The sequence below is a fragment of the Oreochromis niloticus genome, linkage group LG5 (assembly GCF_001858045.2).
Source record: "Oreochromis niloticus isolate F11D_XX linkage group LG5, O_niloticus_UMD_NMBU, whole genome shotgun sequence".
Lineage (NCBI taxonomy): Eukaryota > Metazoa > Chordata > Actinopteri > Cichliformes > Cichlidae > Oreochromis > Oreochromis niloticus.
In genome coordinates this window covers 7,003,628-7,016,456 of record NC_031970.2, presented here as the reverse complement: position 1 = coordinate 7,016,456, position 12,829 = coordinate 7,003,628, and the positions used below count along the sequence as shown (strand labels likewise).

Here is a 12,829-nt window from a genome sequence, read left to right as displayed (position 1 = left end):
TTTCAAAGAGCATGTTTTCAGAGACAGATAATCCATGACAGGTGTTGGCACTTCAAGTTGTTCAATAAACGCTTCTTTTACTACTGAATCGTGCGTACAACGCAGTTAATTTTTCCAGCACTCCTTATCAGTGCTAATGTAAACACAAAAGCTAATATAATAATCAAACTTTAACCCAACACGGAAGGCTTCTTTTATGGGCAAAGGCGAATAATAATTTCTAAAAAGTTATTATGCGCACAATGATGTGGTTGAATTTTTGTCCATACAGGTGTTGATAACCAAGCATGCCAAAATATACTAGTGATTAATAGTAATGGAAAGTATTTTACCGAGCAATAATGCAAAATAAAACAGACGAAAATGCAAAATCACGCTGCAACATGTAGAAGTATAGGCTTCACCAATACGCATAGCATGCTCTCATATTTCGACGCAATATTGATAATTGTATTTCGGAGTAATAGTGCACTGGTCCTGTAAAGTAGCTGGAAAGTGTATTTCCGCAGTTAATTCTGAAGCGTTTAGATCATACACAAAACATTCTGCCGGTCTATATATATTAGAAGACAGAAGAAAAAAATCTACACGTTCATTTTGTCCATTTGTCAGTTTTGGTTGGAGAAAGCAATCACCGGCTCCTCCGGTGCGCCAGATAAAGTGGTGCGCTCCAACTCTGCTCACAGGACATCCACAGCACAACGCAGCTCCAGTTTATTCACACTAACACACAAGCGATTTGCAATTAAACGACACCTCATGTGCACGATCTCAAAGCAGGTGTCCTTTTTAGCAAAGTTTACGAGTCCAAATACATTAAAGAAATACAACGAAGTTGACGGGTAAATGCAGCCTGTCACTCACTGATCCCGAGGGAACCAAAAGTGCAGCACTTGTCACTAGAGGTCTTCAAACAGCTTGCCTGAACAAATACGACCCGTCTGCCACCATGCGTATTCAATATACATCATGAAACTTATGGCTGCACATCTGACCGACTAAAGTAACCGTAATCGTTTACCTTGTTGGAATGATAATAGTCCAAACCGGAGTCAGTCGGTAGCGTACATGAACCCACGCTTGAAGGGGGAGCTGGATAAAATCTGACGTCCATCTCAGAGTCCGCAAGACTGACGGCATGAAAACGTAGCTCCAAAAAAAACCTGTGCGACTTCTCTCTCTCCTGCACACACACACTCACACACACTCACTCACACACGTCTCTCTCCCTCTCTCTTTTTTCTTTTGTGTATCAAACCGAACAAAAAAGTAGTACGAGAAGATGTTCAGTCTTTATATCCGTCCTACAGTTACTTCGGCCCTAACTGCACGCTGATGCTCTCATATATAACATCCCTATAAAGTTCACTTGGAAAGAGGGAAAAAGAAAAGACAGCTGCCCGCCTCAGTAATCTCTGAAACTAGGAAGCTAAACAGTGTAGTTGTTTGACAGCGAAACAAGCCGGGCGTGCTGCAGGTGAAGAAATGATCTTGTCTACTGTTTCTCCCAAAACGCCCGCTCTCCGTTCCTCGTTTCCAGACGCGCTGTAGCTTTGTCATGTGGGAGCGCTCTGATCCATCCATGCGTTCCCGTCCACTCAGCAACTGCTAGGCTGCGACCTCTACCGGTCAGAGGAGGACAGGCGAGAAGAGGGTCAGTGGGGCTGGGAGGATTGACGAGGTATAGTGAAGAATACGTCTTTATTAGTGAGTTTAAGTGACCCTCAGATAGTGGGCCAACGACAGCCTCTCTGCGTGGTCGTGGGAGCACCACAAGTTGAATTAACACTGGGGTGTGGGCATTTGACTGATTCAAAGAGCTGTAGAATTTTTTTTTGTTTTTTTTGGTGAAATTTCTTTGAAATGATCAAATCAGCTTTTACACAGGCTCTGTTCATCTCTCTAAAAATGGCTATAAACATCTAATCTTTACTATTCAATATTCAATTCAATAGGAATTTAAAGCCTTATGTTATATTTTCATGAAAACATGAATTTATGCTTTAAGATTCCTGATATGACCCTGAATTTAAATGACGTACTTGGTATGATGTGCAGCCTAATGCTGGCATAATTTCCACCATAAAGTTCACGGTGAACCTCGTTAACTTTTTCACTTCACTTCATTATTTAAATGTTGTTTACAGCAGTTTTGTCAAATAAATAAAAATATATTGTTATGTATTTTGATGCATCTCAGTGGGTCGGCAGCCAGTGGAATACATCTCACTTATAAATAAAGGAATCTCTGTATCTCTGTGTATCTTCTTCGCATTTCACAACTGTTCATCCGTCCCATTTCAAACTCGGGAGTTTTATCTCAGTGGACCGCAGAAGCCATTTGGATGGTCAGTGGTCTCATATTGTGGTCTCATTTATCATCTGCCTGTTGCTAGGTAATGGGAAAATACTTGACCTCACATATGATGTCACAAATCTCCCTTCTGTGAAGGAACCAGATCACCACTGATGTGGCACATCAGATAATAGAAGACTACAAGTCCCAACTGTGCTGAGGGGGAAACAGTTCTCACCTGATTTTGTATAGCCTGAAGGTGCAAAATAAATAAATGCCTAAAGGCTTCCATCTACTGGGATGGAACATTAGCTGGGAAATGGGACAATGCGTTGTTTTTTGTTGATGTTGTTTTAAGCCACCAACAGTAAAATTAATCATTTTATGGGACAAAACTTGATAAAGGTCATAAGACATTGGGCATCATCGAGACTTGGAAAACTATTGTATCACTTATTGTGTTTTCTGATAAATTAATATGCCAGGGTTATCTGGTGTGTTGGTTTTTGTCATTTAAATAATGCTGTTGAAAGTTTGACAGTATTTAGGCTGTGTTACAGTGGAATGTAGATCATTCAGAAATCAGTGCGTAAAGTTGGTTTTTGATGCCTTAGCTAACTATAGTAGCTGGCTAACTATGGAGTCATGGCTATGTAGAGACAGAGTGCTAAAATCATTCTCTGACACAGCACAACCTAACATTTTTAGCCACTTTAAGGTATTTTACTGGTGTCAGCCCTCTGTTGCATTTTGTAGGGATAAATGTTTTCCCCTTCACCTGACCTGATTTTCTCACTATGGCGATATAAATTGTTGCTCTAATTTTGACCCTTGAATTCGCACACATAATCACATTCACACACAGCTGGACAAATAGAAAACATGCTCACACAGCAGTCAACACAGCATGATGCACACACAGAACAACCATAGCTTTAGTGAGGTACAGATAAGAAAAAATAACCTTGCTCACAGCCAAATGTGTATTTTTACGAATGGGATGAAGTGGTGTTGTGTGCTCAGTCTTATGGCTACGTGCAATTTATTCTTGCGTTCTTGTGCAAAGTGTGTATTTTTTCTCTCACTTTGAGAGTGTGTTTATGTTAACCAAGCTGCCATTGTTATCCCAGTGGGTGACTTTTTGGCCCCCTCAGGACTCTGCCCATGTCCATGTTGCTAACACACGGCATGGTGGCTCTGGCCCTGGGGTTTGAGCCTGCTTTAATACCAGGCACAGATGGGTCGCACCATGGGCTTGCTGTTGCAGTCTGCCATCAGCTGCCAGCTCAGGCTGTCCTGACTCCAATCTCATAAGGTTAACTGTCACAAGGATACTGATTTCTTCCAATTCTGTACCTCTGTGTTGGATTCCTCTCTGCCTGTCTCTCACTTTCTCTCTCACCGTTAATCGTTCACTCAGCCGCTTGCTTTTACAGCAGAGGATACAGTACACAGGGTTATCTGGCACATGAGGACTCATGCCTTCATTGGGAAAGAATGCGTGTAGATTTGCATTACAGCCTTACGTAAAACAGAACAGCGAAGGACTCGTGCCATATATTAGGAAAATGGGTGATTAAAAAAATAAGTAGTGGAAGAAATTGGGTAAGTGGAAAAAAGTGCAAGCGAAGGATGCCGGTAAAAATCAAGATGAGGAGAAATTAATGTGTGGTGGTGGGGTGTAGAGAATGGTGTAACATGTAAATAAAAGGGAGATGACACACAACTGAGGCATAGTCAGGAAAACTTTAGCATTCAAGGACAAAAACTTTCCAGTGTAAAATGCAAATCATGTCATCCAGCTTACCCTCTATTCATCCATTCAGTGCAATAGTGGCACAAACATTTTTATTGCCACAGTAAGAGCTCCTGCTAACATCAGGAAATGAGAGGAAAAAATAAAACATTAGTTTCCATTAAGGGTTATAACCTTGCTTGTACTTTGATGATGTCAGCAGCGCTGGTTTAATAACTTTATCTGAGCTGTAGTCATTTTACTTTTCATAAATTGCTAACTAATTTTTCAATGCAGAAATATAACATTTAGATGTAAATGACTTTAAGACCTCAATAATTTTCTTTTTTAAATAAAGCAATAAAAGACCTTACTAATGTTTGCAGGGCTTCGTGCTAAATGCAAGCAATCAACTGTGGAGAGAAAACATTAGTTGTTTAGTAATTGATGTACAATTTCACTTAAAAATAAAACACTTACTGATAAGAGGCAGAAGACAAAGACGAAAACACTTTCTTCTTTTTCTACTCTGCCCCTCAGATCTCTCCACTTCCATTTAAGTGAGCTTTTAATTTTTCCTTCAGATAGAAATGTGCACTGATTATCAACAATTGCTGCTTTGCTGTTTTTTAAGTAAATGTTTAACTCACATATATTACAAGGTTCCCTAAAGAACACAAAAAGTGGACTCAAAATTAAGTGTGACTTACTAAAATATCACAAAAAAGTAGCAACTTTCTACCTTATGCAATATTAAACCTCTAAAAAACCCCAAAATGATCAGTTATGTTGATGCAGCACATGTTTTACCATCATCAGCTTTTCAGAGTCATTTGTTGACTTTGGACCGACATGTTCTAAGTGGATTCTTACTAAAATAACAAAAAAATGTGATCAAAAGTGGGGTTTTTCCTATCACAATTCAGCTATATTCTTTGATGATGTTTAAAGCTCAGTTGCAAATGCAAACGGCAAAGACAGTGACTGAATTTTCAAATGACCTGGTTAGAATTCTAAGACTATCAATATGAGAGAAAGCAAAAAGACAAAGACAACAAAGTAAAGAAACAAAAGGTGATTCATCAGTTCCAAATGTGAGTCAATTTGCTAGATTCTGTAACTACAGAGAGAGTGTGTCAGTGAGAAATGTTCTAACAAGGATGCATAATTTTGCTATTTATTGGTATCAGCAGTGACTGCAACCTAAATGACTATATGCTAGGTTATTTGCACCTATAGCAGCTTAGCAGCAATGGGAAATATGTTACACATAAACCATTAAAGCCTATTAAAAAATCACTGCTGAAAACAACAACAAAAAAACATACCTTACGTATTTACAATGTGAAAATAGAGTGGTTTAAACGCAAGACTACTCAAAAGGAAATGGTTTGGGTTAAAATAACCACTTTGTTAAGGTTAGGGTACCTTGGTCATCGTTCTTACTGTTTAAGTATTTGCAGGACCCTAATTTCTCTTTTCAGGATCTACTTGATGAAATTTAAATGCTTTAATTTCCAAAAAACACTTGCTGCATCACCTCTTTTCACCCTCTCGCTAACAGAATGGGGAATAAAACCACAGCAAGTCAGCTGGCCTTATCTGGACTTAGTGCAGGCAGCTGTTCATTCTCTGTTTGAGGGTATGCCAAGCTAGCCTCTAGGCAAAAATTTGCCCGTGTGTTACACAGTGACGTAGATAAGTGACAGATAACATTTGCTGCAGTTTCACCACAGCTGACTTTGAAGTACATTTTCTCTCATCTGCTGGATGTGTGTTACTCAACTGTATATAAACCAGTGGAATGGTATTTTCCTTGAGTAACAATGTTATCGACGCACTGCTTTTTACCATTTAAAGAAACATTTTCCATTGCTGACAAACAGTTTGAAACAGGAAACAAACTCTCCAGTGCTAAAGTTCAGTGTGTCACCAACCCATTCAGTGATTAGTGCTTTTGTTTCAGTGTGGACTGTAGTGTGTTTTACACAAGCTCTTTTCAACCCAAATATGATAATTACTTTGAATAATAAACCTTTTTTCAAACTAATGCATCAAAATAAAACCCAAACTAACGATAATGGATGGAGATCAGTGAATAAGATGAAAAATGCCTGGTTTGTAACAAAAAATCCTCTAGACACTGTACCTCCAGAGGCTGTACTGTACATTAAATTCACCATTTCTTAAGTGGCCTTCTCCTCCTACACAAGAGAACACACATTAGCCTACTCTTTCATCTGTAACAAATAAGCAGAGTTATGCAAGTGTTATTTAATGTCACTATAATAAGAGCTTCAGTTCCCCACTAGTTATGGGAAGTGAAGCTGTCAAGGTGGAGTTTCATCAGACACCACAAGACTTTTGCTGTTGGTCATTTTATGCAAAATATTAATGCTTATTCTTCTGTAAAACAGAGGCCAGTGCTTTGGTTTCGGGAATTACCACGAGGACCTCTGTAGGTCAAGTGTTATCTTTGCTATCATCTGAGCAGAGCAAGGTTATTTTATGATTTTTTGTTGTTGCATCCACTTACATTGCTTTTAACCAAAATTTGCAGTCCTAAATGTTGCTGCTTACCTTCCTGATTTAATTTAGCACCCTTGTGAATATTGCAACAACATTGCCTTGGTCCACTGTTAGCAATTCCATATAAGGTTGTCCCGAGTACAGCAAACAGCAAAGTAATGGTAAACAGGAAAGAGTTCAGTTGGTCCATTAGGCAGAGAGATGACTCATTAATGACCTGAATCTACACAGAAAACTGTTTTGCAGTTATTACACAGAAGCAGCATATTTGTGTGGGGAGGAAAAAAAAGTCAAACCCATGGAAACTGATTATGCTAAAAAGACTCACCTTTGCTTTGATTTGTGTCATTTGTGTTCTGCGAAGCACTTTGTTATAGAGCAGCTTGTGAAAATGCTTTGTAAATGCCTTTATAAATGCCTTTATGAATGACTTTGCCTTTGACATTGCCTCTCATGCAATAAATTTCACTTTATGTCAATTTAAGCTACATCAGACTGGTACTGAGGTACTTAATTTTCTACTTTCATATTTCCACTAAAGTCAAGCTACCTAAATAAAAAACCCTTTAGGTCAGTAAGTTTGGTTGTTCTACCTCAACCATATACCAAAAATGAATTCCCGTTTCTCTTCAAAACTGTTCTACTCTGATCTTACACAGAAGACAACGCAAATCCAGACAAGTAGGAAACAAGACAAACAATGGAAATGATGACATGACAGGATTTGGTGGCATGACATTTTGGGTAACAAGGCACCATTATTGCTCAGATGCACGGTTACAGCTAGACTTCCTAGACACAGCAAGTAGTTTCATGTTGCGTAAAATTGAAACACTGACCACAATGTTACAAAGGAATAGATTTTTACCTCAGAAAATATGTGCACGTTGGTTTGACCACCAGTACTTTTCATTTGCTTCCCTGTGCGACTGTGTTTCTGCAGCACATAAAAACTTTTCCAATTCAGAAACACTTTGTGCCAGAGCTCAAGCGAATTAAAGTGCGCAAATAAACTATAATGTATGTCAGTTCCAGAATAACAACAATTATACGCAGCACAAAGGGCTGCTCAATGGTGAACCTTTGCTAACCTTTTCTAGCCACTGACATTCAATAATGGGACTATGTTGTCTCTTGTTCCTTTGGACAATCATCCATTGAAACAACTGCCATTCATGCAGTTTGCTCCACCCTCTGCGTGACCCTTTTTCATACTAGTAATTAGCTGCTGTTGAATTTCTACCAGATGCAAAGCAACCACGTACAATATTGACTATTCATGTGGCTATGTATGGCAGTTTATTAGATTATCATTTGATACACCACTCTCAAGTCTGACATATAACTAGTGCGTTGTGATTTGGTTGTATTTTTCCAAAAGAAATGAATTTTAAAATGTCAAACTGTTACTGGAATTAAAATTTAGCTTTGAATTAAGGTGAGAAAACGTGCATATGATTCTTTCTGTTTTGATGCAAGAAAATGGAAACGATTCCTCCAAACATCTGTGCACAATTGCAAAAAAATTACTTTTAATCATGTTTTTACAGCTCAATCATCCCCTCATCCTCCCTTTCCACTTCTGAATAAACCCTCTTCTTCATCATCCTCTCATTCCCCGACCTTCTACTTATGTTGCACATGAGAAATGAGAGGGGGATGGGAGGGAAGATGAATGAAACAGGGAGTGGGGAATGAAGGGGAGGGGGGAATAAGAAGAGAGCAAGATTGGGGAAAATGCCCTTTGACTGGATTTAAAAGTCTGTGGCATTTCATTTTCAGAGAGAGGAGAGCTTCATCTCCTTCAGATCCTTTAAGGGCCAACCTAATTGATTAATGTTTCCATCTCATTGAGAAGAGGGGGGGTTGTGGTGGGGGACAGGGGGGCATTTGAAGCTTAACTGGAGCCTTTTACATTTCCAAGTCTTAAAACAGAACCACCACAAAGAGAGATGATGACAGAATGAAAGTCGGAGTGATGAAACAAAGTGTAAAATTCCAGTAGATGAGTAAAATATGTTGAAGGTCAAAATTGTTTCAATCTGAACATAGAGGGATAAAAAATAGTCGTGTCTTACCCCATACTATAAGCTCCCCTTGTAATGAAATAATGTACGTGTTTTTAGCGAGGTATTCAGTTTTCAAAGAGGCTGTTTAGGTTTCTGCACCTGTCATCCAGCCGGGCAGCAGCAGGCACTTTATATGATTGCAAAATCTAATGTAAGAAAATCCACTGCCCTTTCACTGAAAGTGAAGACTGATAAAAAACAAAAAAAACATGTCACTGACATCAAATCTAAAGTAAAGAAGGAAAATATACTTTTATATCTTGATAATTTAGTGCTTTGAACAGGTGATGCTTTCCCCAGTAACAGTATTTATTTTTGACACATGATACATAAAGCCTTACAGTAATTTCCAGCCTTCCATGCCCACGACCCGAGGCCACGAGAACACAAAGCTGATCATGGCTGAACAGAAGTAATGGAAATTAATGTGAGGACAGACTCATAACATGATAGCTCTGTAGGCTCAGGTGTAAGCTGAGGTATGAATCTCAAAACTCTCTGAATGAAAATATACCATGATTACTTGCCCTTTGCATGTTTTTGACACCAACATGAAAATATTTATATATCGAAGACTCTACAGGCATTTCCAATCACACAACAAAACCAGTGGAGAGAAGCCAAAACACTACTGACCTTTACCCAACATGGTATATTAAATATGAAAGGTCAGCTTCCACGGTTGGGGGAGGGTGGAAGTTAAGTCTAGCACATAGCAGACACAGACAAAATACTGTAATATCTATCAGGCAAATCCCCAAGCTGCCTTCAGAGGTCATTTGAATGTGAAGGGTGTTGAGGCAAGAGGAAAGCAAAGATACATAGTTCAGCAGTCCTTCCGCTGTTGTTGAACATGAGGCATGCTGCTCTGCAGTTGCATTTTTATAATCCTATTAATCATGCAAGCTTCTGTTACATCTGCTCGACTTCCTGAATCAAAAAAATTGCAATTTAATATAATTTGCGGTATTTTTTTTTCCCCTTAAACTAAATAATACAAACTCCTCAATAACAACTGTACAATTGGATTCTGTTCAGTGTAATTAAGGCTCAGTTTTATAATTCAAATGTCCTTCTGAAAACGGAGTCAACTATTTAGGTGCCAATCACTCTGCTCATCGCTGAACGCATGTAGTAACCAAACAAAACAAAATTATTTCCCTTTATGCAAGCAGCTGCTTTTCACTCAGAATAAATTACTGTACAATAAGTTTGATGAGAGACAGACATCTGTAGCTATGTTAACACATCATTTAATATTAATGTAAATTCTAGATCTTTAAATGTAAATCAACACATTGACTATAATCACATAGAATTTATATGTATTTCTTTCCCTCACAGAAAAGAATGCCTGCCAGCTTGGGACTGAGTTTTCCTTGGGTATTTTTTTTTTATATTAGATTGCTTTTAAATTACATTTGAACTTAAAAACATAGTAATTCATTTTATTGAGGTTTCGCATTAGTAAAAAACAACATTTCTTTCAAACCCACAAATCTAATCCAAATCCATTTTTCTTATTAAAGCATTTACATGTTTGAAAACAGAGAAATTGTTTTGAAAAATTAGATGCTCTTTTTGACATACTCCAAGTCCCTTCATTCGAATCACCAAGTGAGTGCTTTTGTTTTTGGGGTTGTTTTTTCTTTTTCTTTGATTTTCCGTCTGCTTCATTCTGAGATTGGGCATGCCAAACAGTTTTCTTCTCTCACACAAATATTACCACTGAGAAAGTCATAATGTTTAACTGAATTGAATTAATAAGAGTGATAGCAGAAAACAGAAAAACTACCAAATGGTTTTCATTAAAGAATAACATTGTGTACTACGACATTAAACATCCATGCTCCAAATGAGATTAAAGTATTCAGTTTCTCCTCAGAAACTCTTGAGCTGCGTCCCAATTTTTGAAGATCACATGTCAAACCTGCAGCTAATCCACAAATAACATGTTAGCATCAGTCCAAATGGCCTTTAAATTCCAAGCATTTCTAAGTTACTTATTGCTGTTGCCTTGTCAAAGACTGGGGTAAGAGTCACAAAGCAAAGTTTACTGGAGAAGTTAGGATGGTGCTATAAACAACCATCAAATACTGGGCCATTGTAAATTGTAGCTTCTATGGTATAGCTCATCATGTCTACACTGCTCTTAAAAACCATGGTGTTTATGTTGGATATCCATTATTTACATTTTGTGGGAGGTTTTTATTTGGTGCTGGTCATGTAACAATGTGATACAAATCTGAAACAAAAGACAGTGTAAATATAGCAGATTAAAGTGATAAAGTGAGGACTAGTTTGGTCTGAATTTGAGCAAAAGAAAGCAGAGTTCATCTTAAATCCTTACAGTGGGATGGTACTGGTTAACGTACTGTTGTATGTGGACTAGATGCTGCTGACAGACTGGAGCTGTGTGGTGATGGTTTCATAATTTCCATTATAACAATCGGAAAACTACAGAAAGCAAAGGACTCCTGTGACTTCCTGCTTAACAGTATCTCTTGTCCTTGACATAAAGGACTATCTTCAATATATCTCTTTTGTTTGTCTCATCTTTTTTTATTATTTCATGAAAAGTGTTAAGGATGAACAGTGGTAGGCACAGATGGATTGATTAAAATGCCATCAGTACTGGAGCTTGCATGCAGCATATTTTGAGTTTCCAATATTCAGAATATTAAACCTAAGAAATATGATTTGAAATTGCAGCATTCACTGATGTTCGGAAGGGCTTGGTAACTTGCTTTCATAAACGGATTGGCCATCTGGAGAGCTTGGAGTTTTCCTGGTGGCTAGTCGACCTGTGGGTCAGGCAGCAAGCCAAGCAAGGCTGATACAAAAAGATTTTAAAACGTCCCAGACTGTAGCTTGATCTGACAGCTAGAGAGGGACAGGGGTGGGAGGCTGAAATATGAGGGAAAAAAATTAAGACATAGAATGTGAAAAAATATTCAGTTAGAAGTGCAAGAAAACTATTTATTGCCGTATAGAAGGAGGAACGAGAAATGCCATCAGTGCAACAAGTGTTACTGCTGTTAACATTAACTTCCTATATAGCACGCTGTTCACACTTCAGAGCCATCCTACAAACTGGCAAACATAACCAAAAAGCCTTCTTATAGCATTTAAAATGATTATTCTGTACGTAAACCTAAAGACATGCCTGCATAACGCTGCTAGCAAACCTTACTTAGAGTCCATATTGTAAAGGGTTAAGTTGCTCCTTGTACAGAAATTTCAATGACTGCTTTAATTTAAAACATGGCAATTTACAGTTGCATTGTTATTTTATTTTATTTTACCTAAGGATAGAGAAAACCAACAATACACATAAAAATTTACTTGTTGCTGGCACATTCATTTCCTCATATTGTTATGACGTATAAGGTGCTGGGATACAGTTTCCTAACATGCATCTAACATGTTTTGTATTTCAGTGCCTACAACTTGGTATGATGGGATAAGATGACACACACCATTTTATGCACATTTCACAACTGAGGTCAATACATTTTAAGATTTTTTAAGGCACTGAGATGCAAACAGCAAAAAAAAAAAAAAATCTACTGATAACACATTACGTTTAAGGTTTTTTTTCCAATTTATAATATTGACTCTTGCAAGTTTTCATTTTACTGGGTTTGTAGGATTTGCAACTTACAAAATATTACGTTTTGTACATTTTCACTGTTCCTCTGGACGTAGCATGTACTGTTTATTTGGGACTGTATTTGGATAGCAGCAGTGGTTTTGTAGCTACACTGACATATTTCAATAGCTCTTTTTACAAAATAGGTTGGCCACAGAAATTCCCATTATCGCATCTTCTGAATTACAACCAAGAGGTTGCTGTGAATGGTTTTTCCAGTTCAGTCACTCATTTTTTAGAACTATGACCATGGCATTAACCTTGGTTAACCACACCTTCTAGTAATTATCCATTCACATATTTTTTTCTTTACTTTGCTAAAAAAAACAACAGAATGAAAAATAGCCAGGGGCAAAACAGATATGTCACTACAGGCCACAAAAAGAATATCTGCTTTCAGTCTACAAGGAAAAGAATCTAATTTTTCACTGTTTCATTTTATCGAAGTAGACACAGCCTCACACTGATCTGAAACACCTACACGGGAGGCATTTACTCATTGCTTTCTCTCCCCCTTCTCTTTTCAAGTTCAATTATGCGGCCGTTTC

The 12,829-nt window shown here is 37.9% G+C and overlaps 1 protein-coding gene across 5 annotated transcripts in view; it reads right to left on the bottom strand.

The window, feature by feature from the left end:
* The window catches only part of tox2 (TOX high mobility group box family member 2), a 103,976-nt gene that overhangs the window by 85,749 nt on the left and 5,398 nt on the right, over positions 1–12,829 (bottom strand). For 4 of the 5 annotated variants that reach the window (XM_019359332.2, XM_013264643.3, XM_013264644.3 and 1 more), the window contains exon 1: positions 1,022–1,566. The exons of the other annotated variant lie outside the window; for it this stretch is intronic. In XM_019359332.2, the coding sequence (XP_019214877.1) occupies positions 1,022–1,114 (93 nt within the window). In that variant the 5' untranslated portion in view covers positions 1,115–1,566. Of the gene's footprint in view, positions 1–1,021; positions 1,567–12,829 lie in introns of those variants that run through there. 5 annotated transcript variants of the gene reach the window in all.